Here is a 27,264-nt window from a genome sequence, read left to right on the forward strand (position 1 = left end):
CTTTAGGGCAGCTGTGATGCAGTGGGTCGTGGGAGCAGGCCCTCTTTGATGATGTAATATGTTCTAGATTTACTCCTAGGCCTAGAAAAATCTCCCCCAGGGGAAAGTGTGTGTGGTGTGTGTGTGTGTGTGTATGTGTGTGCTTGAGTGACTGACTGACGAAAGCTTGAGTATGTGACGTCTTTCATAACGTAATGTTTTCTTAGTGGATATTTTGGGCCCTGTTAGTCACAGAGAAAGCTCTGTTCGTGGACAGATCTTTAGAGGCCCACTTAAGTCGTGCAGTCCACTCTCCTGTTATGAGGTCATTCTGTCAAATACAGTACATTACAAAAAGCTCAGGAGGAATCACGAGTCGTCCATATATTCTCACTCCCACACATAAATCTAACAAAAATATTTCATGTCAAATGCATGTAATAAACAGCCTTAAACAGCAGAAGGACATTCATAGCACTTCTATTGTACAGACAGACCACTTCAACTACACTCAACTGACCCAAAGAGGGCAACAGTTTTGTGATATGTCATTACCATGGTCATCACCATGTCATGCACCAAAAAAAAAAAAACACATTTCTTTGCATTTTGTTTTGTGTATTTTTGAAAAACAGACAGGATATACGGGCTAGAATTCACTCCAGCATGTAAATCCCCCTCCCCTACCACATCACAACTTTACTTGTCATCGGTTAACTGAGGCTACAAGTGGCTGGGTGGGGATTAGATCACTGGAGTTAATTGCCGATTGTTCCTCCATTATAGCAATCAACAGCCAACAGCCAAGTCTAAAAGCAGGCGGCTTTGCAATGGGCTAGGTGGTAATCACAGTGGCGCGCGAAGCGGCTGGCAGAGATGTCGGACGGCCCTGTGAAATGAAGCTGATGCATGGTTTTGTGCTGTCCGATTATGAGCGGCCCATTGTCATTCTAAACCAGATAAATGGGACGCTGCTGAATGGCAAGGAGAGGGAGGGTTTTGGCGTTTGAATGTGTGCTAGTGCATGTGTGTGCAATTTTGCACTTTTAGCTTGCTTGTTAGTGCAGGTTTTTTTGTGCGTGTGTGATTGCGTGGGTCTTTGTGTGCAGTGTGCGTCAGTGTGTGTGTGTGTGTGCAATTTTGCACTTTTAGCTTGCTTGTTAGTGCAGGTTTTTTGTGCTTGTATGATTCTGTGGATCTTTGCGTGCAGTGTGCATCAGTGTATGTACGTGCATGTGTGTGTGTGTGTGTGTGTGTATGTTTGGAGATCATGGATCAGCAGTCATGGATATCTGAATGAGGAACAGTCGGGCTCAGCAGTCCTCAAGGTGTCCTACCTGCTACCTGGTAAGGATCTGCTCGTCTCTCCAAAACCCTGCTTAACCTGACGGCACCTTGCGGGATCTGCTTTCACTGTGTGTGTGTGTGAGAGAGAGAGTGTGTGTGTATGTGTGTGTCTGTGTATGTGTGTCTGTGTGTGTGTTTACAGGCGGCCTCACTTACAAAAAAGCCCAGCCAAAAATATGACCCACCAGGAAGCCCTCTTCCTCTGCGTGGTCTTAATAGTGTGCAACTGACTGGTTGAGATCTATGAATGGTAATTTTATATTGAGTGCCAAATTCCGTGTTTGATGGCAATTAAGAGTTAGAAGCTATAGTAGGCCAACGAGAGACATTACTCATCCACTGTTTGTCCCGCTGCCCACTGACACCCAGGCAGATTTACACATTCGCTAACGGCAGAGAAAAAGAGTCTGCAGACCAGTACACACACAGTGTGTGGACAGACACACACACACACACACACACACACACACGAGAGCATGCTCACACACACACACATACAGTACACACACACACATAGAGTACACTCATACACAGTCTCTCTGTCACACACACACACACGCATGCATGCGCACACAAGCACACAGACACACACACACGATAGAGGAAGGAGCAGCTAAGGGAGCTGATTGATTCCAGACGTGGCCATGTTACGTGCCTGCCTGGCGCCTGGAGCCCAGGCCTTATATATGGAAACTGTTAGAGTTCTTACGTCACCGCCATGTTTCTCTCTTTTCCTCGTTCTGGAGCAAGTGACTAACACTGCCTCTAAAATAAACAGGATTTCTTCCCTTTTCGCCCCTTTCTGCGTCCTTACATAACCCTGCCTCTGTAAGCCTGGCTCCTGCTGGAGCTCCTCGGCCACGGGGCCCAGCGGCAGTGAGTGGAGTAGGGCCTTTTTTCTTCCGCTTGTCCCCTGAGTATGTCCACATGTCGACAGTCGAGAAACAAGACGAAATTCAGATGACATCAGGGTGATTGGGCGATGAGAAAGCAGCTGAGAACGGTGAACGCCGGCCAAAAAAAGGTATCTGGCAGAAATTACGCTCGAGTCCGTGGATAATCTGGTCATGATGACACGTTCTCATGCTTTTGCAATGTGTTGATCTCATAGCTGTCTCCTATACACACTCAAGCAAATATGCTCCCTGCACACTCGCCTTGTGCAAGCCTACTGCACACTCCAGCTGGCGCTGAAAAGGACTCAGTCTTTTTAGAATGTCTGCAAAATGCAGCACAGAAGGGGATCAGTATCAATTTCTGAAGGGCTAAGGTCTAATGAACCTCTCCAAAGAGAGTCAGTGCCATGCACAGGCTGAACAACAAACATTTAAATGGTCGTGGATATAATGTTTTTGAGTGGAACTTGAGAAGTTTTCTTTTTGTTTTTAAATTAAAAAATATTAGCTAGTAGCCAGTTGGATTTTTAAATATCTTGGACACAATTCCCCTGGAACAGAGAGCAAAGGGCTGCTGTTCATTGCAGTAATTTAGTGCTGCCACCTACTGTTGCATTAAGAAAATTAGGATTTGAATTGTTCATCATAGGCCTTTCATAAGCATTTCCTCTACAATTCAGCACTATTGCTATTAATTAATACAGTGTAAATGTAATCACATTTTGGTGTAATTAATTTTTTGTTTATGTTATTGACAACATTGTGTTTTGGTCTGCTCACATTTAAGTTGTGATGGAGTTTGGATGATGAAAAGACTGACTGAGAGAGAGAGAGAGAAAGAGAGAAAGAGAGAGAGAGAGCTGACAAGTGAGGATGACTTGCTGACGCCTGCTCCGCTAACAATCAGATTTTTGGTCCTGACTGGGATATCATGTATCTTACGGAAGAGGTCTGTTTGCTCCTATCCAATAACAGCACATCTGCAGCTATGGGACGGAAGGCTGTGGGAGGACACTCAGGGGTCACTTACACCTAAAACATCTCAGAAACAATGCTGCACTTTCTGACCTGTGCCGTGTCACACCTTTAGGATGGTGCATGCATTAACTGCAAAGGTTTAGGCATACAGCCAAAGTCATCGGCCTACTGACCATTACAGAGGTTAATACATGGATCCCAGCAATTAATAGTAGAAGAACTGTAGAAGTATGCTGGTAAAAATCATGTGGCCCCTTTCTATACATTCCTTGCTTTACTGTAAATAGTGCTGTGACAGTATGTCTCAGTGATCAACAAAACCTTCTTTTAAATCACAGTCGAATCTGAATGGTAGAGAAATAGAATGGCAGACATATCTATGGATTAGTCTACTGCCTCAGTTGGTTGCTTTTCCCTACTGTGTATTTACGTTTGTATTTTGTATACCTGTATCCATCACAACAAGCTAAATCTGCACTAAATAAAGTTGCACTCTTATTGAATAGTGCATTACAGTATTTTTCCAGAGCATTTGGTGCTTTGATATTAGGCCTACTATTACTATCAGACGCTGACCACAGTGCTAACGGCCTGAGCCAAATAGGCCTAATACTGCAACAGCATCAACAACAGTCAGACTCATTGCAGAGTAGCCACCTCAAGGTAGCCTAGAAATCTAGACGCACCCTAGCGGCAACAAATTAAATTTGCTGCCAGGGCTAGTCTAGCAACTCTCCGTTGGCTTGTGAGCTCGAAAAATTAAACTTCTATCAGGCCAATCAAATCGTGTATAGAGTCGTTAGGCGGGCTTAACATAATGATTGATGCCAGAGTTGCAACGGTTTGGCTTGAATTCCGTGCTACTTGAAAACAAATAAGATAATGTTGCTGTTGGCGAACAGTGTGACACGAGTTAAGCTTTTATTAAGTTGGCAAAAGTTTGAACTAGCCAACTAGCTCTGCTGGTGGGAAACGCATGGGACTCATAGCGCTGTCCTATTGCGTGCAGAGAGAATTTGAAAGACAACCGATTATCCCGCCCCTCGGACTGAGCGCTGCGAACGGTGAGTGCCCAGACCCCTACATTTTAATGTGGGTCTGGCTCGTCAGGCTAACAGACGGGGATCTACCAGCAGAGTGCCAGTTCCGTTGTAGGCTAGGACAAAACAGTCCCAGTGCTAAATGCAGTCCGTCTCCATGCCTCCTCAAAAGAAGAGTCCTCTGTTTTTGGAGCGTAGGCCTATGGCCAAAGTCACAAGGCTGATTTCACAATCTATTTTCTACCCATTGGCAATAAAAGTTTATGTGACGCCTACATCACATTTCTTATTTATGAGAGTAATGCAAGATGACACTTGTTAATGTCCCTTTTTGGATTCATGCATAAACCCATAGGCCTAATTATTTATTGATGAGGCGATAACCCCTTGGCTCAGCCTATATTCTTCGTTCTCATCTGTTCCACTTATCGTCCTTCTCTAGCAAATCAGTCCAAGAGGCCTAAATAATATCTAAATGCATATAAATAATAAAAACAAAACACTGATGAAAACGACTGAGTTCACCGTCACTTGAAAATAGACTGCAGTGCTTGTGCTTTGCTCTTCAGGCTTTAGAATTTGTGCTGGCATTGCTTTGCGTCTTTCTCTGTGTTGAATTCCCCCATTGATAACGAGCGAAAGACTGCGGTTGTTGGAAATGCACTGAGCAAACCTGCGGAAGCTGTGTGAATGAGCGCTGGAAATCTATCCCCGCTCTGCAGTGAGGTCATCGTGGTGAATGAGTGAGGTGTTGCTGAGTGCTGAGAACTGCGCGTGCTGATGGCTTCATATCGATCAGAGGCTCTGTATCAGTGGCAGGAAGGCTCCAAGGGAATGACCTTGTCTATCCATAAACAAACGGCTTCACTGCAGAGGCCAAGTGAGGGACAATGTGTCCCCCGCAGATACAACTGCCAGCATCAGGCCATAGCCTATTTTTGTCCATCAAAAGCATGACCTCTCCCCCACCTCCTCCTGACGACAGACCTGTTTACTCTAGGCTAGGCCATGCCATTAAAACATGGATGTATACATATCTGATATGATAGCTTTAGATCTTATATGTAGAAAATGAGAAATAATCCATAATCTAACTGCAGTCCAAAATGGTTCATTCTCAACGTGTTAGGTGAGAGAAAAGGTCTTCTCATCCCAAACAGAGACAGACAGTGCCCTCTAGTGTATTGCAGTGGTAAGACATAGGCTAGACTATAAATGAGGGGTAACAGTTACAACGGATATGAAATTCTTCTTTTGGGTAGGCTAGCCAGCCTATATGATTATACGGTATATACCCTGTAAAAGATTAATAGGGATATGGCTATTTGCTGTTTCATGGAGGGTTCAGAGGAATATGAACATAGCCCTAGGCTAATTGAAGTCAAAGTCTTCTGGAAGAGCATTTTATGTTTTAATCTTAAAACAACTTCTCCTTCATGTGGCAACATAGTGTCAAATATGACAACACAAGACAAGTTGTTAATGTTACATGTTACAATGTCACAATCTTAGGCTACATGTTACACCGATTCTTTCTACTTATCAATGCTGTTTAATTTATGACGCATTGCTGATAGAAGACAAGTCGACTGAGCGGCCATTGCCTTGCAGGCTCACGATGTAATGATGATGATAATATTATGATGATGAGGCTACTGTTATTCAGAGGTGACAGCAACGAGATATCGCCCCTTTTTATGTATGTAGGCCTAACCAACAGAAGATGGTCACGAAAAACAGCTGAATCCGACTGTGTAAAATGTTACTCATTATACCAAATCCTATACGTTAAATAAATAGGCATATATTTATTTTGACCATTCTCTCAATCGATGAAAACAACAGCACCACTGAGACTGGTGCGCTTCACTGCTGCGTATTCGCGTGCGTCATATATTTTTCCTAGAGTAGGCCTGCGGGAGTTGTAGTTCTTTTGGACAATTGAAAACTGAGCAATTGTGTCTATAATGTGATATTTCGGATATGTATAAGGCAAACGCACCTGTTTCAAATGCCTATCTTAATGCTGTACGTCAAACAACTGTACTGTTCATACTAGTCATAAGGGAATGTCAGAGTATTATATTATAAAAGCCCACTAGTAAAATGAATGAGCAGCTAGGACTTCCGGGTCTTCATGGCGATTTCGGGAGAGGGGCGAACCAGTGTTTACTTCCGGATTTCCTGTATGTGCCAGAGCTTGATCACAGCAGCGGTAGCGTTAGCAGCTGAACAACCTCTCCAAGGGTTCATGACCGATAGCTCAGTTGTGCTAGCAGTTGACTGGGTGCCTTTTGATTCCATTTTTGAACAACCGCTTGCCTGGACAAATCAGAGCGTCCAGGCTTCGCAGTCCCGGCTATCGGGTTAGACACTGTGAGTTGCAACCCTTCGTTTGAGCTAATCTCAAAGTCAATGCTGTCCTTCCGAGGAACGGTTGTTAGAAGAGCTGCACCACCGGTAACGCTGTTAGCTTCTAATCGTTCATGCTCTTTTTAATTACAGACCTTTATTTCAGAGATTTTCAAAAACGTTTAACATCATCAGAGCCTGAAGGCGACCAAAACCTATCCGAACGGAGGAGGATTAAACGCGGGAGTTGGGGGTACCCGAATAAATAGAAGGGGACGCCTCCAGCTTTCGTTGGATTCATCCTCTCGACCATTATGGATTGGTTAATGGGGTGAGTAGTCTCATACATTATTGGATTTTCCCTGGGTGTGGCTGCGTAGTTTGCATGATGAACTTATTTATAGCCGTAAACAAACAAAACATAATCAGCAAAACGTTGGTTTGTCTACGGACAAACGTCACGCGACTCTCAGCCAGCAGAGATATCTGGATTTCTCACTTGTCTCATCACTTCGAACTTCAAACTGGCTACTGTGCGATGCTTTCATTTTGCATTACGTCAATGAGCAATTTCGTCGCTTATGGTCAACATTTGGTTATGATGAAGATAAACAACGGAAACTTTCGTTTTGGCTTTGAAATGCGTATTTTTTGTCCATGGCAACAACAGCCCATCTCCAAGGCAGTCCTTGGCGGCTAGCAAGGAGCAGAGCTAGGCTAAGTTGTGGCTGTTGCAAGGTGCATTTCATGCGTAACGTTCCAGCCAGGCCTCCTTTAGGCTATTCCCTTACCAATCTGATTATAGTTCTTTCATTGCATATAACTGCATTATACCGAAAAGACATACTGTGTTTTGATATTTATTTTGCGTCGTCATGCTTTTTTGTTTATCCCCGAGGTGTAATTTAGCGTCTCCATGGTTGAGAACTTCTGTAGAAGTGGTGGAAATATGCTGACGCTATGTCAACGAAATTGCAGTTTGACTCAACACTAAATGGCTTGTTTAAGTATCGGTTTTATTTTTGCCCTTCTACAGCCTATATTATTCTGAGATGCTTCAGAAATGTCAGGTTACCCTCTTTACCTGAAACCTGTTCACTAGGAAAGCAGTCTTGATGAGGCTGGAGAGGTCTCTTCTATTATTAACCCGGTGGTATCTGCTCCTTGGTAGTCCTATTTCATCTCATTTCATTGTTACGCATGATTTATTATGCAAAACAGTCTGCAGTGACAAATTGCTAGGTGTCAGGCTTTTACAGAGGTTTGGAATAACTTGTGTGCTAGCTAGGTCTATGTGTTATTGTTTGAGTCTCCCTAGTACCTCATAACACGGTCTGTCACTGTTTTAAAATGACCCTGAATCATTTGTATTGGGTGACAATAGGTTTTATGTTGAGGATTATTTGGATACCCAAGATGTGTGACCTTGTTATGCTTGAGCAGCATTGTGGTAATTTGTAAGCAGTCCTTTAATAGGGTTAGCCTATTCTTTCTCATTAACTATGCATGTTTTATTTTTTTCCTAATGGACAATTCAAGACCTTATATTCTGAATCGTTTTTTTATTTAAAAAAAATATTATTGAATTTTGATGCTAGTCCTGCATAGCGCACATATTCATTGTGTCTTACGATGTTAATCGGTTGTTCCTGTCAGAGGTATTTAATCCAGAATATTAATAGAATTCTGAATCTGGAATATGGACTTAACTTTAATATTGTGTTCCTCTACATCTCTCTTCCTTGTGTGCTTTTGTGCATTCCTCAAAAAATGTGGAAGAGATGGCGTAATGTTTCAAATTCCTGTTCACATGTGCTTCCGATTTCACATTTTCAATGTTTTAAACTGTGTGTGTGTGAGGAGGAGAGGTAGATGGGTGTGTGTGGGGGGGGGGTGACAGGAATGCAAGCCAACAGCCATGTAAACCAGCCCGGCATGCTTTCTTTCTCACATGTCACAGATGTTGGTTGGGAGGTATGAAACGGTCTGTAATCATGTGTGTAATTAGGTCTGCACAGACTTATCTTTATCTCAGCATGTCTGTCTGACGAGTGACGACTGGCTTTCCAGCAAGTGCAGTGTTTAGCCTGGGTCTCAGCAGCATGTTGTGTAGTAGCCCAGGTCTCTGTCATCATTGTTGCCTGGTTGTTGTGTGCAAGCACTCGCTCACCCAAAATAAAGGTAAGGCTAAGTGCACCACTTGTCTATGCAGGCCTTAAACCTAAATCTCTATTATTATTTTGACAAGAGCAGCAGCAATGTGCCCTGCAGTGTAGGGAGCGTCCTAAATTAAACTGACTTGGCATCACAGTTCAAATTTCCCTGTGGTGTAATACGATCACTGATGTTTTAAAATGCACTTTCAGAAGGGGAGAACTCCATCACCAAGGTGTGTATTTCAGAGACAGGTGAACCCAGACCTGGCACATAGTACTGTCATGCTTGCTTGATGCACAACCCAAACATCCCCCCTCCTCCTCCAGTTTTTGGGTTCATAGAAGCCTGGGTAGTTTGTAGGCTATTTCTGATGTCCTCTGGCTTGTGTGCAGAGGAGTGACCTTTACTTGCAGGCCTGTGCTGCCTTGATGTACCTGCTGCGATGCATGGAAGCTGCCCTCGGCCGGGGAATGCTTCCTGGGTATGCCCTCCCGTCTGGGCCTGGTTGTTGAAGTGAGTGCAGCTGCTCTGGAGCTCCTGGAGGAGCTCAGGACCCAGCCCTGCAGAGGTGTGGGAGAAAGGAGGAGAGGGAGAGAGTGGCCCTGGCTGGCATGCCTCTCCTTGTCCCCTCTGCATGAGTTGATGATTGGGAGTGACTGGCCGTCCCGGAATAGAAACACTCGCTGCTCTTAGGTGGTGTTTACGAGGAGCCTGCGCTGCACGGTGAGGATGCTGGGCCGATGCTGATTAGCCGAGACGCTTGTCTCCGGCCCTCTGCCCGCTCCGTGCCTGCTCCGTGCCCGCTCCGTGCCCGCTCCGTGCCCGCTCTGTGCCTGCTCCGTGCCTGCTCCGTGCCCGCTCCGTGCCCGCTCCGTGCCCGCTCCGTGCCCGCTCCGTGCCTGCTCCGTGCCTGCTCCGTGCCTGCTCCAGGCCATGTCAGGTGCGTGGCCAGTCTTCCAGCTGCAGTCAGATGTGACCTGTGTGATGCCTTTGCCTCTTTGCAGTTAAAGGCACGAGTATAGTTGTGGATTGGAGGGCATCTACTGCGTGTCTTGAAGCACTTGCATATTTGCATAGGACATTTTGCAACATTCATGCTTTGTCATCATGTCTTAAAATATGCGGCTAAGTTTATTGATTAAATAATCCCATAATTATTTGTTCTATACTATTTATCTGTTTACTATCTATACAGACCACTGTAGGAATTATTAGTGTTGTTCTTGTATTTTGTGATCTGTGTCTTTGTTAGAATCACATCTCACTCCATGACCAAACCCCTGAAACATGTCCATATTTTGGGCTGTGTCATAATAAATCTGAATAATTTGACAAAGGCTGTACAGTTCAGCTGGAGGAGGATGGGGAAGAAGAGAGGAGAGGAGAGGAGGATGGAGGAGAGGAGGGGGGAGACTTCGGGCGGACGTGCGCTGCCCTGTGCTGTGTGCTCATGCGAGAGGCAGCGAGGCCAGCGGCGCAGTGATGTGCTCTCTACTAGTGTGAGGGCTACAAGATGACCGCTCTCAGTGATGTGCTCTCTACTAGTGTGAGGGCTACAAGATGACCGCTCTCAGTGATGTGCTCTTTACTAGTGTGAGGGCTACACGATGACCGCTCTCAGTGATGTGCTCTCTACTAGTGTGAGGGCTACAAGATGACCGCTCTCAGTGATGTGCTCTCTACTAGTGTGAGGGCTACAAGATGACCGCTCTCAGTGATGTGCTCTCTACTAGTGTGAGGGCTACAAGATGACCGCTCTCAGTGATGTACTCTCTACTAGTGTGAGGGCTACACGATGACCGCTCTCAGTGATGTGCTCTCTACTAGTGTGAGGGCTACAAGATGACCGCTCTCAGTGATGTGCTCTCTACTAGTGTGAGGGCTACAAGATGACCGCTCTCAGTGATGTGCTCTCTACTAGTGTGAGGGCTACACGATGACCGCTCTCAGGAATAATGGGGCAAGAGGGACTCAAGGGCCTCAAGTGTCCTCCTGCGTCCTCCCTGCGTCCTCCCTGCGTAACACATTCAGGAAGGAAGGATGGAGAGAGAGGCTCGGCTACGCTGCACTGAGCGAAGGAGCAGAGAGGATGGAGGGAGAGGGAGAGAGTGATGGCAGGATGAAATAAAACGAAGAGAGAGAGAGAGAGAGAGAGAGAGAGAGAGAGAGAGAGAACCCATGCCCATGTCCAGAGCTGTGCCCATTCTCCCTGGCGCTGGGCTGAGGACCAGTGGGGGCGAGTAGTGGGTGAGCAGGACTCCTGCTGGCGAAGCCCCGGCTCATGCTAACATGACAACTCAGCGCCACTAACTCCACTCAAATCCTTCACAGATGTGCTCATTCTGGCAAAATGGAGCCAATGCAGAAGGAATTAGATTTTGGGTTTTGGTTTTGTCATTCTGATTACCACTGCGCAGTTAAAATATGAAACGCATGGCAAAATGAATAACATAACAGTTTGTCTCTGTCCACTTGTTTTGTTCTTTCACACTTGAATTGTGAAAAGCCGGTCTGTGACGAACTATGGGGGTATTTTCTGTGTCATGAGGGACATGAAGAGGCTGTCTGTCTCCCTCTGAGCTTTGATGTGGACGCGGTCATGCCACATGAAGGCCGCTGCTGCAGCTGAAAGCTTAAAGAGGGAATATGCCTGCCGAGCATGATTCAGCAGGGCAACCAGACCTGGCACTGCTAACAGCTAATGCTAATGTTAGAGTCATGTTCACAGGGCTCAGTTGCTGTCACTTCCTGTCTGCGTTCTAGCAGCACACACAGCCCTGAGGTGCGGAAAGCAGCCCGAGCCATGGGATAAGTGTGTGGACTAAAATGTCAGATGGAAGGAAGCAGCCAGTGGCGCCATGATAGGCTATAGCGTATCCATGATATTGGTGTAAAAGAAATGATAGAATTTCAGTTGCTGTTGCTGAACTGAAATCTGTGTGCTTTCATGTGGTGACATCATCTAATTTCCCACCCCAAAAGCAAATATGTGTTTGAAACACTGGTGTGTATTATTATGGGGTTTTCGTTTTGATCAGGTGTTTACCCTACAGTCTCATGTTTAACATAAATCAAATTGCAGTGAGGACGTAATGGCAGTGTGGCTGTAGAGATCACTTGTGTTGATTCAGCCCGTTGGTGTTTGCCTGTATTCAGTAGTGCTGATGACCGACATTGTGCTTAACCAGCTCCCCGACATGAGTGAGGAGAGAATGAAGCAGGAAGTGGCAAGGAGGTGAAGGAACAGAAAGCACATGTGTGGTTAGGCAGATTTTCAGTGCGGATGGTAGAGGTATGGTCAGCATTGCAAGCACAACATCTTGACATTAGAAGAAAAACGACATGCAGATGACGCTTTAAGAATAGAATGGCTGGTGTGGCTTTAATGATTTCTAATCGTGGACCCTTGCGCATGCTGAACAATACTCTAATGCTGAACCTGTTTATTTCTGGTTGCGCTCAGTCTGTGAGGCAACACTGAAAGGGCAGCTTGTTATTTGGTGTGTAAAAGCCATGCTGCAGTGTTAAGTGCGGATAATCTAATCCTTTGTATTATTTACAACAGAGCAGGGAGGCTTGGGCAATGTAAAGCCAAGAATGTAAGATGGCAAATGGTGTGTGTGTGTGTGTGTGTGTCTGTGTCTGTCTGTCTGAATCTGTGTTTGTGTTTGTGCGTAAAGCCAGAACGCAGAGAAAGCTGCTACGCAGAGAAAGCTACTAGAGGGCTAGGCTGGAGCACAGAGATGAACTGTTTAGCGCAGGCCTTAAACTAGCATGGTGCATGTCTTTGGGCACAGAGATGAACTGTTTAGCGCAGGCCTTAAGCTAGCATGGTGCATGTCTTTGGGCACAGAGATGAACTGTTTAGCGCAGGCCTTAAGCTAGCATGGTGCATGTCTTTGGGCAAGGTCACCCTGCGGTGAGGCATGCAAAGTGAGTGGAGGAGAGCATGTCAGGGCTCCACCTGGAATGTGTTTTTTTTTGTTGTTGTTTTTTTTTTCATGTTTGTCTTCCAGATGTGTTCAGACATGAAGCGATTTGTTCCATCGGCGTCCCTGATTTACATTTGGTTCCAGGCCTCTCGCTTGTGCAACCACCATCTTAATATCTCATCTGAATTGAGCACGGCGAACGATTACTTCATTACATCGTATCGATTGCACTGTGCCCGACACGGCTTGCTCAATTAAGCCTTCGCACATTATGTTAACAAGCAGACTAATGCCGTGTCTGCCTCCACCGTTGTATTTAACACGTGATTATGTCCCGCGCATCTGTCAGTGTGATTGATTGCGCGTGGCGGCGTTGTTGCGGTGGCTGTCATGGCCGTGCGTAATGCGCTGCCTCTGTATCACTGGTCGCACGCGAGATGCTGACGTCGACGGGGGCTGCTGTGGCAGTGGCTGTTGCTGCTCGACTTCGGGAGGGGGTTGGGGGCGGGGGTGTATGGGCTGCTTGCGTGCATCGGGTGAGTCAGCGTTGACCCTGGTGGTGACGCGCACGGCTGCCACTGTGGGTCCCTCGGGCCGCTCGGGCGCTCTGCCGCCTCCATGTGCCCAGTCTGACTCTGCTCTGGAAGAAAGAAGGAAAGAGAGACAGAAAGAGCAGAGGGACGCAGGCCACCGCTGCAGGGAACGGCCAGCTTTTTATAGAGCCCAGGCTTGGCCCCGCAAGGAGGAAGAAGGGAGAGAGAGAGAGAGAGAGAGAAACAGAGAAAGATAGAGAGAGAGGCTGAGGATGTGTGCAGTGTCCTCACTCATCTTCACTGGGGGCTTTCATGTTCTCTCCGTCGCTGGCGTTATGCATCCCCCCCCCCCCCCCCCCCCGTCCTCCTGCATGCTGTGCAGCCCTCACACTTGTGCTTTCACGTCTCAAAATAGCCCCTGACGGCCAAAAGAGGAAGTGTAGCATGACCTGTAAAAAAAAAAGAGGCAACCAAAGAGCTCCATTATTGGGAGAAAAGAAGTGCGTATGTGCATGTGTGTGAGAGTCTAACAAGCACTCCTACACAGCACCACTCTACATATCTGTATCTGGAGCATCAAGGGAACACAAGAGCACAAGAGTGTGTGGAAGTACCAATAAGAGGCATGGATGGATGCGCACCAGGATATGTGGATGGCCTAATGAATGAATGAATGACTGAATAAATGAATAAACTGAATGGGTAGATGGTGGAAGAGAGGCAAGGTAAGCTAAGCGCGGGGGCCAGTGCAGGCTCACTGAACTCGCCATGCTGGCTGGAGAGCTGCAGCAGCAGCCTGTGTTTGCCCTTGCAAGGAGCAGAATGGCTCTTTAATTGGATTAGGGCACGTCATATCAGAGCGCTTGTTGGGAGCTGTCCCCCGCCCCCCACCTGACAATCCCACAACACAACACTGAAGGCTGAACTCGAACCCAGAATGGAGACACTGCACCAGGACACACACACCCGCACGCACAACGCACAACTCACTCACACAATGAATACTGTGCAGCATCCTGATCTAGAACTAACAACAACACACACACACACACACACACACACACACACACACACACGCACACACACGCAGGTGTAAGCACACATACACATTCAGGTGCACTGCACCAAATCTGCTCTGTTCATGTAGTGTGCTAAATGAGCTTAGTGTGTCCAGCCGCAAGTGTCCCGTGTGAGTAGAGGCACTGGCCCACTGTAGCCTCTTGGCTTTGGCAGTGAGCAGGAAGAGGAAGTACACACCTTTTTAAGAAATTCTATATGACTCATCCACTCTTCATTTATGTGTTTTCACTGAAAATAACCTTCCACAAAATAATGCTGTGAGCGTGTGTGTGTGTGTGTGTGTGTGTGTGTGTGTGTGTGTGTGTGTGTGTGTGTGTGTGTGTGTGTGTGTGTGTGTGTGTGTGTGTGTGCGTGTGTGTGTGTATTCTCCTCATAAATGCGAGAACATGCTAACTATTCTTATTCATTGGCCCACTGTAGCCTCTTGGCTTTGGCAGTGAGCAGGAAGAGGAAGTACACACCTTGTTAAGAAATTCTATACGACTCATCCACTCTGAATTCATTTATGTGTTTTCACAGAAAATAACCCTCCACAAAATGATGCATTGCTTCCATGTATTGGGCCATGTTGTTGAAGCATTGCCGGCTAAATTAATTTTCAACTCGTGTGTGGGTGTTCTCCTTCATAAATGCGAGACCATTGGCAGGACACTGTAGCATAACCTCCACAATGACCTAGCTAGGTCTGCAGGAGGATGTCCCAATGTTAGAAATGATGCACAACATATGGAGGCATAAGCCTAGTTCTGATCTATAACTTAGTACTACAGTTAAGAACAAAACTATTCATACCCCTGTGACAGTGTCATTTTCAGTCAGAACAAACATATTGATAAAGAGAAAATCAGCATTATATCAATATTTGTCAGGGGTATGAATAATTTAGTTTTTACCTGTATGTGGACAGTGTTTGTAGTCTTGATGTATGGAACTGTGTGTGTTTTTCTAAGGCAGCCAAATGCCAGTCTTAATGCACAGAGCTCCATGTGCCTTGCACTTCATGCTCAGTCTGGTGGTGGTGCCACTGCCTGCAGCCTGTTCTGCCTGTGTGTGTCCTGCTATGAATATAGCTGCAGTCTAATGAAGGGTAGGTGAGTGATCATGGCTTTCTTTACCAAGGAGCTTTGGGAGTGTGTGTGTGTGATAGTTTAGTGGTGATGGCCTTATTCCCCAGTGAGCACGTCATGTCCGGTGTCTGTCTGGCCACAGCGTCTCTTAGCAGCAGCGAGAACCACAGAGCTACCTGACTTTGCATGCTGGCACATCTGACTTCCTCACTGCCTCGGCGTCTGCTTCGTGCTCTATCAAACAAATTAATGCACCAGGTAACCACATGTGCTTTGCAAAGCTTTAGTGTGCAACCCGTCATGGCTACCAGATGAGTGACTGGTCTTGCCAATCAGCACCAGGGATTCAAATAACTGTGACACCAGTCAGCACCAGGGATCCAAATAACTGTAACACCAGTCAGCACCAGATATCTAACTTGCATGCAGCAGTGTGGTTTACTCTTACTTTAGTAGGCCTAGCTATCGTGCATCTCTAGCTATCGCGTGTCTCTTTGATCTCTGGGAAAGTGCGACGGTTCTCATGTCTGCTGCCGTGTCAGTCTCTCAGGGTGGACATGTCAGTCTCACGCTCCACACACTCCCTGAAGTAGACTGTGTGTGTGTGTGTGTGTGTGTGTGCTGCGGACGTGCTTGTAGTGCTCACCGCACATAGCGTGCTGATGTCGCTCACCAGTCAGAACACAAGTTGTGGTCTAGACACACACACACACACACACACACACACACACACAAACACACACACACACACACACACCTTCCTTCCTTCCCACTCTTTTGAACGTATACTGTAGAGCTTCCTGCTGCAGCATGGTGTAGCTCTTCTCTCACAGGGCAGACTGGGGGGGGGGCAAAGTGCCGTCATCTCCAGCGTGAGGTGAGTACACGTGGAGAAAGGTCAAGTGAAGGCCGGCTGCGCCGGTGAGCAGAGAGGGTCATGGGTGCAGTTCACAGGAAGGATGTTGGGAGTGGGCTGGTGAGGTTGATCCTGAGCGCGTGCGGCTTGTTTCCCGGGCGGTTGCGTGTACGTGTGTGTGTGCGTGTGTGTGTGTGTGTGTGTGTGTGTGCGCACTCAGAGAGGAAGAGTGTATGTGTAAAGCATGTCTTTGTGTATTTAGTGTGTGTGTGTCTTTATGGCAGTGTGTGGTAGCGTGTGCCGGCAGTGATAAATCAGAAAGTTTATCTCTGCACTGTCTGCCTTCAGACGCAGGCCTAGACACACATGCATGTAGACAAACGGGTAAGCTGGCGACAAAGGGCGTGCCGTCTGTCAATCAACCAGCCAGCTAGCCAGCCGACTGCCTATCTGCCATTTAGCCTGCAACAGTGACCGAACAAGAGAAAGGGAGAGAGTGAGAGATGGAGAGAGATTAGTTGTGTGCTATTTCCAGCTGCCCCTGTGCCTGAGTAGAGATGGACATGGCTCTACAGTAGCTACAGGTCAGCTGAGCGCTGGGGTGTTTTTAGACCTAATGAGCAGCGAGTAAGCTCGTCCTGACCACACATGCCCTGTTGACCTGTGCAAGTAATGCGTGCCAGTCACGCAGCATTAGGTGTGTGTGTGTGTGTGTGTGTGTGTGTGTGTGTGTGTGTGTGTGTTGCTTTGAATTCTCCTCTACCCCTTGCCTTTGTGCTGTGCTGCTCTTTTGTGCTGTTTTAATCTGAAGCCTTTCCTCTTAACTCTGTGACAGTAGAGGCTAGCTATTCTGTCTGCAACACCCCCCCCCCCCCCCCACACACACACACACACACACACACACACACACACACACACACTCAGTGGACGCTGCATGGCTGTGTTATGCAACATGGCCAGCTGTGGAGTGCACTTTGTTTAATGCATCTGTAATCCAGCGTTGCCGTGGACGCGTCTCTCTGGACCCTGCGTGGCCGCTCTGCATCCAGGGGGCTTCGGCGCATCCTGAGATTAACCAACAGAGCAGTCCAGGCTGTGCTTTTAGAAAACACACACACACACACACACAGAGTAAGTCAGGTCAAAAAGTGTACAGCCAAAAATTGTTCGCTCTTTAATAGGATAGCTGTGCGACTGAAATACAGGATTTCAGGGTGCTGCCTATTTTTGGTCCCTATTCTATTGGTGCTGCATTCGCTTGTTGACTTCTCTTCTTCCGTTTCTGGTCTGACTCGTTCGGTGTGTGTGTGTGCGTGCGTGTGTATGTGTCTTTGTGTGTGTGTGTGTGTGTGGTAAGGTATGCTGCTCCACCTCCTGGCTGTGTCTTGGCTGTGTGCTGTCCTGTGGTGGCGGTGCCAGGAGGGGGCCTTGCAGAGTGCGGCCAGGCTGCCAGGCCGTTGCGTGTCCACAGAGGCGGAGACGTAATTAGCTGTTTTGCAATACTTAAGCTTCCCATTGTTGCTGGAGGGACCTGCTAAATACCATGCAGCTCTGCAGCGGAAGCCAACTGCAGACACACACACTCTTTCTTTCACGCACAACTTACACACACACACACACACAAACACTTCAGTGATTACTTGACCTTTCCCACCCATGTGTGTGTGTGCGCGCACCACAGGTTGAGGAATGAGGCCAGTCTGATGATGTACAGCAGTAAGTGGCTGTATGGCCCTCCCTGACGAGCATGGCCTTTAAAACCCAACACCACCCCGGAGAATGTTTGGCAGTGTCATGTCTCTAGGAATCCACCACACAAACACAAGGCTCAACTTCAGTCCTGATTTCAGTACTGAGCTGCAGTGTGGACCAGCATTTCTCAATGTATTGGAGATGAAATGCAATACGTTTGGAAGTAGTAGGACTTCTGCATTGCATATAGAATAGGCTAATATTTCTGCACTAGATGACACTTTGACCTTTCTGTATTTGTGAGGGTCACAGGAATAGCTCTGTGTGCTTGCTCACCATGATGGTGGTGACGTCTGGCGCAGTGATGGGATGACCGAGCAGAAGCCGGAGCGGGAAGGTGCAGTGGGCACCCTCATGTCCGAGCGGACAAGTGGTCGAGCGGCTCTCCTCTCTGGGCACTGATGGAGTGGGAGAGAGACACATGAGTGAGCTATTGGAGTGGGAGAGAGACACATGAGTGAGCCGTTGAGCGTGAAATCAGATCAGCTCGTTACATAAGAGAACTTTCTGGGGGGGCCTCCCTCTTGCTACGCAGAATCTCTCTCTCTCTCTCTCTCTCTCTCTCTCTAGCTCTCTTGCTCTCTCTCTCTCTCTCTCTCTCTCTCTCTAGCTCTCTTGCTCTCTCTCTCTCTCTCTCTCTCTCTCTCTCTTTCTCGCTCTCTCTTGCTCTCCCTCTCTTTCTCGCTCTCTCTCTCTTGCTCTCCCTCTCGCGCTCTCTCTCTCTTGCTCGCTCTCTTTCTCGCTCTCCCTCTCTCTCTTGCTCGCTCTCGCTCTCCCTCTCTCTCAGTAGTAATCTCGCCCTTGAGCCCCACTCACCCTCTGGCTGCTCAGGTCCACTGGAGAGTTAGCGGTGTGGTTCCTCTCCCACTGGAGAGTTAGCGGTGTGGCAGTGAGTGAGTGTGGTTCCTGTGACAGGCTGGACAGCAGTTCTTAGTTTAGCAACTAGGTGGTGCCAGAGCTTTGTAAAATCTTCCAATCATATATGCGCTGAATGGAATTTTACTCACCCATGATTAGACCCATGTTTGTCAGGGCCGCTATGTATCTGAACTATTGAAGAAGAAAGTAGACATTGAAAGGATGTATTTTAAAGTAGCTTTAAAACATTCCACTGACTTTCATTTTTGTTTAAGATTAAAGTATAGAGATTAAACTGTATTTATGTGCAGAAGATCTACCTGTATGTCTGTGTATAGCAGCATATCTTTATAGCTTCTTAGCTGTGTTTCTTCTCTGAGACGGATAGTGGGCTGCAGTGACTGGTACCGTGTCTGCCTTGGGCTGCTCTGCTCTGAGGCTTCCTTCAGCCCTTCTGTGTCTCTCCTCTCCCTGAGCAGCTGTGTGCCTGAAGGGCAGCTGCCCACAGCCCACCGGCCTCCCAGAAGCACTGGTCAGCACTGGTTACTGCCTCAGTACCAGTCTCTCAGCCCAGCACTGTGCTGCCCAGCCATGTGATCTCCTCCACTCCGCACAGCCGGCGTAGGAATAACATGCATTTTACATGTGCTGGCCTGGTGCTGCAGGCTTCGCTCGTGCTGTGGCGCTCCGTCCCTGTGACTGTGTGTGTGTTATAGAGACAGAAAAGAGGGAACGAACGATGTTGTGTGTGTGTGTGTGTGTGTGTGTGTGTGGTGTGTGCGCGTGTGTGTGTGCCCACTAGCCTGAGACAGAGGGAGGAATGTGTGGGTGAGGGTTGATGATAGCAGCTGCTGTGTTCCCAGTGCTCTGCAGGTGCTGGGTGAAGAGGCCTGATATGGCCTTTGTTTACTGCCTCCTCATCAAGGCTGGAGGACACGGGGACTGTGTGTTTACAGACTCAGGCCTGCTGTTCGTGCCGAGAGCACAGAAAGGAAGCAGCAAGGACTCTTCGGTTCGGCACTCTACCCTTTCTCTTTGTTGCGTTTAAATAAAGAAATGGCCCGAGGAAGGTCTGTTGACCTGAGATGTTGTGTTTATAATACATTCAGTATTGTAAGTGAAACAGACAGTGTATGGGAGTTTATCAGCTCAATCTTTATTCCATTTAAACATAAATTACCCTTTTTTTTTCCTTTAAAGAAGCACTATGCAACAATTTTAGCAAAAATGACCTTAATTATGCAGGTTGAAAGTCGTTCTGATGGTTCTACACTTTCTGGGTCGTTTGGTGGGTGCTTCGTCTCTCCGTATCACTTCTCTGCGGAAAAACCGAATATGCAAATTTCTGTTCCCGGTCTGAAGAAATCCGGATGTGACTCAGCGGAAGTATTCAATCGCGCCTCAAAAATGTAGTCAGATTGTAGTTTCAAAGAAGACAGCAAAATGGATGCCGACTTGGCTTTGTTGCTGTTGAAATTGTAAGTAGCCTACCCTTGGGTGAACTTCGTTTTTGTAATGTGGTTTGATAGTCTCTTGAACAATGTGTTTGCTCGGCCGTTTTATTGTGAGCCCTGTATGTGTTTAGCTTGGTTTCTTGATGGCTAGCTCGCTAGCTAGTCGGGGTTGAGCGTAGCATTCACTTGCTACCGACGCTGCAGGGGGAGCTGTGTCGTGAAAAAATTGAGCCCAAATCTGTCGAAAACCCAGAAACAGTGAAGGAATAACCAGACCTGCATAGTTCTTCTTTAAATGGACTTTTGTATCATAGAGTTCTGCTGAGTGACAGTAGAGACTAGACACTCCCAAATACTTATGTTAAGGCCACATTTATGGTATGTAGTTAGTTTAAATCTTAGTTAAACATAGGTTATGACATCATTGTGTGTTGTGTTAGGGCGTCTGTTTGGCATTCCAAGAAGGTTGCAAAGCTACTATGTAGTGTTAGAGTACATTTGAACATTGAATTATAACCGAAGTCGGAGTGTATACACACTATTTTTTAACTAGAAGTCCTATGCCTCTACACTGCACACATAATGCTTTTACTCTCGTATAGTGCTAGAAGGAGATCAGTAGCTCAGAGGGCGATAAAAGCAAACAGCTATAGAGCAGTTGTCGGTGGAGTAGTGTAGTTGCGGTTGACTGAAGGCGAGTGCTCCTGTTCCTGTGTCAGTGGGCTCGGGGCTGTGTATGCGGCTGTCTCCGTGGGCATACACGGGCCCACACAGGCCCACACAGCCAAGAGCGCTCCGCTCCGCTCCACTCCACTGTCCTCCGCGGCGCAGGGCAGGGGCGGCCCGGGAGACAGGAAGCACTGGAGACAGCCAGGAAGGAGTGGGCGGGAGGGAGCACTGCACAAGGGTGACGGTGTGCTCGCTGCCAAACCCAAAGGGCTCTTGGGAAATCTCGTAGCAGAGCGCACTCAGAAACATGATTACTGCTGTCAGGCAAATTTACGGTGGGCAACCAAACTAGCACTACCGCTTGCCAATGTGTGGGGCTTTTTGAGCAATGTTGCTGGACAGTGTTGCTGAGTGATGTTCAGCGATGTTTCCATCGATACTGGCAAACACATATTTATCAAAAGAATTTTAATTGTCAGTGGGTAGCTTTTCACAACATCCAATCAGAGCACTAGGGACTAGTCATGTGACATCCTGGCAAAATTGACCAAAGAGGCAACATCGCCTCATGTGTCATCTCCTTGAAGATCACCAGTAGTGTCCATGGGTGACGTAGATGCTTCGAGGCTGCTTTTAATGCAGTGCGAGTTGTTTTCTGTGGGGCGAGGTTTTGGGGACGTGAGGTGGATGTTTGGTGGGCTCAGAGGGGCGAGGTTTTGGGGAAGTGAGCTGGATGTTTGGTGGGCTCAGAGAAAGTGCTGCCTGCACGTCAGCCTCCGTGGGGATGCAGACAGACTGGCAGTGATGGAGACGCCCACGCCTCTTTCCCTGAATAGAGTTTAATTAGCCATCAATCCTCGAGACACCATTATTCTCCAGACTGGCAACCAGGGGCGTGTGTGTGTGTGTGTGTGAGAGTATCTAGGCTGAACCCTCCCCCCCCCCCCCCCTTCCGATGAAGTAAAGCAGTGGTTCTCAACCTTTTTTCAGTAATGTACCCCCTGTGAAATATTTTTTCAGCCAAGTACCCCCTAAACAGCGCAAAGCATTTTTAGTTGAGAAAAAAAGACTTAAAACAGAGCACTGTGCCATCAGTGTCTAATTTATTAAACTTTGGAACTAATAAACACATACAACTTATATTTTCCTAAAATATTTATTAAATAATTGTTTTTTTAAGTATTTTTGCATGGATTCTACTTTTTAAATATATGTATATTTTAACCCTTAGTTTTTTTTAGCGCATTTTCACTACCTTTATTCATAAGGATTTATTCTGGTCATTGTAAGTGCCACACACACATATTATATATTGTTTTTTTCCGGCAGAGTCTAGGCTATCCAGATCTGCCATCATTTCATGTATTAGTACTAGCATTAATTTTATTTTGATTTTTAAAGAATTAAAATAAAAAAAGCGTATTATAAAAAATCTTATATTTGGACATGTATCTCACCACAGCAAGCTCATAGCTCTACATGCATTTCATGTGTGTGTAGGGCAGACTGTCCTGAATCTGGCAGTATCATTGCCACGGTGGAGGGATTCTCTGGGGCTGAGCAATTTACAGACATATGTGGTGTGCGCCTTACAGAAATAAATGCCATTTTTTTATTTAGTGATTAAAAATGACCTTTCTGCGCTCCATATCTGAAACACGAACTGATCTGACCTGATTTGACCCAAGTTTACGTGTGTGTGCCTGTCTACACTCATGATTCTCTACAACTTTTTACTGCGTTGCCATGAACAAAGTAAAGGCAAAAAAGGTGTTTCTTAGTCGAACAAATTGGGATGCAATGTGAGCCTTGAATTGAATGTCATGCAGGAATTTACTAGGATCTCAAAACCGGATTATGAACATTCTTTGCCATAGAGAAACACACAATAGCGTTGGATTATAAACATGCTTTGCCACAAAAACAGACAAAAACGTGAGGTAAGTCGAGATATCTGAAGTTATTATTTTGCTGTCACTTTGTCTGTTTTATGACCCAGAAGGATGTACTTGGTATCAAATGATCCTCTTTCATCTGACATGCGTGGCATATCTATCCGATCACAGGTCCGTGAGTAATTCAAACGAGAGTAATGGGTGCGCAGGTGAACTCAGAGACTGTAAATATGATGCAATTTGATTTAATTTCATGATTTATTTTAATCTTCATACTTTAACGTACAGACAAGTGCGTGGTCTCTTTGGAAAGCCCAACTTCTGCTCTGTCACACAATAAAGGCTTCTCGCTGCTATTAACAGTTGCGGAGCAATGTAACAGAGAAGAAAGGGTGTGTTTTTGACACTTTGCGTCAATCGGGTTCTAAGGGTTAAAATCTCACGTACCCCCAGGGGGTCCGCGTACCCCCATTTGAGAACCACTGATGTAAAGGATACACCCATTCATGCACACACAGGCCTGTCCACTTAATCCACACACACACACACACACACACACACAGACCCCTCCTCCTGATGAGGTAAGCTGGTCACTGGTGCAGAGGCGGTGGCAGGATTATAAATGAGGCCTCATTAGACACTGCTTATCACACTCCTCGCTCAGATCCTTGGCCTTCCAGCAACCTCCTCTCTTATCGGGGCCCTGCCACATTTAGCCACCGTCATCCTCCTCAAATTAGCTCCGTCCCAGCACACCAAAGCCCTGGCTCTGCAACTCCGAGCGGAGAAGAGTGTCGGCGAGAAGAAACACAGCAACAAAGAGTGACGCAGAGGCGCGGCCTAATTGGTGATGGCTGTGACAGCATCCCCTTTGATGTTCGTCAAAGCAAGCCACTCGCCACTTGAAACGAAACGGCCTGAGAGAGTCATCTGAAAAATGCGCCGTGAGGCTGCTGCCGCGTCGGGCTGCCGAAAGCTCGGCTGATTAGATAACCTGGAGGAGCAGATGACTTCACTCATTAGCATTCCTGAGAACACGCAAGGCAGAGAGCGCAGCAGTGCGCCCAGAGCCCTCAGAGCTGTGCTGGTGTGGGCCGCTCGATAAATAAAGATGGGATGCCTCTGCAAGTGCCCAGGCTGCTGATTGCGTAACGCACGCAGTGGTGTTGGTGAATGCAGTCTGTGCTTTTTTTTAGTGGGTCTCTTGATCACCCTGTTTCCCAATAATTCAGAGCCTTTACTATGAATGTTCTCACAGATATGACTGAGTACCTCTCGATTTAACTAGCAGAACTCCAAACATATGGCGTAGTGGTGCAATGGTTGCTATTTTGTTGCTGTTTTGTGTGCAGGCTGTCCAGGTTTGAATCTCGAGCATTGTGAGTCTTTGTAAGGTGGTTTGGATCAAAGGGTGTATGCACACAGTTAAGTGTATACCACAAGAATTACTTCCTCCACCATTATGGTATAGTCATCTTAAATGAGCCCTAAGCGCATAAAACAGGAAGTGAAGCATGCTTTTAACTTGCACAGTGCACAAGATGCATAATGAAGATGCATATTATTCGGTCAACTTCAAGGCCAAATGGATTTGCCTCGCACAGTTGATACAGCTCCTCTCTCAGACATGTAAAGAGGACCTCTTGGTGTCTCTGGATGCTGAGGGACATCCACTGAAGAAAGCAGTTGACTCCTCCTGCCCACATGCATATTTAAGATGGTCTGACAATTTGAGAGCGATGGTGAAAGACCCGCTTACATAAGAGAAGTGACGATGTGACCTGTGAGGGCTGGCGTCCTCAATCTCTCCCAGACAATCTGAGAGATGAGTGACCTCATACATCAATCTGCTCAAGATTGATGGGCCATTTTCTCTGTGCCTCAAATTACAGTGCGGGGACTTGAAAATTAAGTATTCTGATTATTTCGGCTTCACGTGTCTGCATTTTTGCAAGCTTTGTTTTGTTTTTAAACATGTAGAAGTATTTAACTGAATGGTTGGCATGCTATGGATGTATCCACTTCAGAATCAGACAGTTCTGAATGCAGCTATTCACATGAGTTCAATCTGCAGAACTTCTTTTGATTATCACACAGCTGTGTAGTTATTTAACCTGGTTGTACTAAGCACTGAGCCCCTGATGTATGATCTGTGCACAGTTTTAGTTCATTCTCCCAACTAAGGGTGCGGTTCTAGCCATTAGCACCTGACTATATTTAGCATGGGTGTCATAGTAATTTTCGATGGGAAACCACAAATATGCTAACTGACGCTAGATACAGTGGCGTTACTAACCAATGGTGGGCCCAGGTGCGAGAGCACTATGCGGGCTTATATCCACATAGTTTGGCCCAGGATGAATTAGCTCTGATACATGCAATACACATTAAGGGTGACTTCAATTGTTTATTCAAAGGGCCTGAGGCACCGAAGTAGTTTAGTAGTTACATATTACAATTTCAAATAAAAAACACACGACTACATAGGATGTATTACATGTGAAAACATTAAAAATAATTGTATTAACAGCCTGCAGGCCATGGTAATCTAATATTACTGCATTAACATCAACTCGCATGGAATTATGGGAATACTCAATGCGCTTCTTCAACCCTCTGCTGAAACTGCAAGGGTTGCTTGCTTTTTAGCTCGCACTGCGCAGAAACAAAACTTAATGTAGCCTAACTTATTTAACCGTGCAGAAACCAAATAAAATCATTCATATGCATACAATCCCCAATATGCGTGAATTAGGCCATTGGAAGAAGGCCATCTTACGAGCCTTTCGTTGTCCAAAATCGTTAACGATGTTCCCAATATTTAATGCTCTGGCTCTCGTATTTTCAATGGACAGGATAGCTAACCCACTGAGCCTCTCCTGACCCATGCTGCTCCTTAGGTAGGTCTTAATAAGTTTGAGTTTGGAAAAGATCGCTCAGCTGTTGCCACAGTCACAGGCAATGTCAGAAATAACATGAGAGCAGTACACACTTCCCCGAATGTTGATGTTACACTGTCATAATCTACCACCAGCATTTTGGCAAGTTGAAAAATAGATGACTTCTGTGAAATCTCTGCTTTAAAGCAAGACCTGAATGAGAGGAGTTGTGTTGGGAATGTCGGTGCAATGTCCCTGCTATAATGGTCTGACAAACGTCTTGCCTTTTCAAGCAGTTCATCATCACCTGCGAGTTGAAGGGTCATAGGACGTAAAGACTCAAACACATGACAAGTTTCCCGCATACTTGCAAATCTTTGGGAGAGCTGACTGATTATGATGTCCAGAGTTGCATTAAATACCTGCGCTTTGAAGTATCTCTCTGCATCGGTTAAGCGCTCATCTTCCGATAGTTCGTCAAAGTGACGCTTCACTCTCCGTGCTCTAACATTGCGCTGTAGCCTTGGCCTGGTCAAAGGCACGCCGGTAGTCAGAAAGGACCTGTATAGAATTTTCCAGCAATTGGATTGCGGGGGTAGCGACGGGCCCCGGGAGGTCACGGGCCCTGGTGCGACTGCACTTGCTGCACCTACTATAGTTACGCCACTGGCTAGATATGATTGGGTGGTGGAGTTAAGGGACTCACTGATGAGGTCTCAAGTCTCTGTGGGCCACAGGCTGGCATTAATCCACACACCAGGATCCAGAACCTGGGTCTTTGTACACCAGACGGGCCTGCCCTCTTCTACAGTCTGCTGGGAATGATTGAGTGACCCCACCCTCCCTTCCCCTGGCACTTTCACTCTGGTCTGGCCCTGTTGACTAGAAGTGCTAAACTCTGCAGCCCTGCTGGGTGGCGCTCTGCAGAAGTCCACTCATCACCTTAGCCACTGGGCTGGACTTGAGTGTGAGTGAGACTGACCGGGAGATAACAGTCAATTGTTTTCTCTCTGTAATAACTTGAAGAAACTGATGTAGGTTGCCTGCAACAGCTATTTCATATGTGAGATTTCTTTTTTAACGACTGTCATATTATCCTGTTTCCCAAACATTATCTCTGGTGTGAACTGATATAAACCATCTTACTTTAGATTGACTTTAGATTGATTTTAGTTTAACTTCATGACATTCAGCCGCTGTTGAAGGACTCCATTTCTCATGTGAGCTCTCTCCAAGGACACTTACTGAGTAAAGTGGTTTAGCTGAAGGCTATGAAATATTTGCATTCCAGTCTGCATACACAGAAGAGCTGATATTGGAAGCAAGGCAGTTAGGGGTTAAGTCGTTGTCATAGATCTATTCTTAGGATGAGATCTGTCTGGCCGCTTTGGGAGAAAAGCACTCCGGCAACAGGGAATTAATCTTCCAGCAGGATAACATACAAGGCAGACAAAGACAGAAAAAAGCCTTGAAACCTGATATGTTGGTTTAACTTTGTTTTTGGGGAAAGGCGAGCTTGGCAAGCTGTAGGCAGTTTAGG

General features: G+C 46.6%; 1 protein-coding gene across 3 annotated transcripts in view; it reads left to right on the forward strand.

Moving 5' to 3' along the window:
- Nucleotides 1–6,401: 6,401 nt before the first annotated feature.
- Nucleotides 6,402–27,264, forward strand: part of LOC121681516 (MOB kinase activator 2-like) — a 44,742-nt gene continuing 23,879 nt past the window's right edge. The window contains exons 1-2 of one of the 3 annotated variants that reach the window (XM_042061293.1): nucleotides 6,402–6,616; nucleotides 6,746–6,923. In XM_042061293.1, coding sequence (XP_041917227.1) covers nucleotides 6,907–6,923 — 17 coding nt within the window. In that variant the 5' untranslated portion in view covers nucleotides 6,402–6,616; nucleotides 6,746–6,906. Of the gene's footprint in view, nucleotides 6,617–6,645; nucleotides 6,924–27,264 lie in introns of those variants that run through there. The other 2 variants (XM_042061295.1, XM_042061294.1) reach the window with 2 other exon arrangements.

Source organism: Alosa sapidissima, chromosome 14, assembly GCF_018492685.1.
Source record: "Alosa sapidissima isolate fAloSap1 chromosome 14, fAloSap1.pri, whole genome shotgun sequence".
In the NCBI taxonomy this organism is placed as follows: domain Eukaryota; kingdom Metazoa; phylum Chordata; class Actinopteri; order Clupeiformes; family Clupeidae; genus Alosa; species Alosa sapidissima.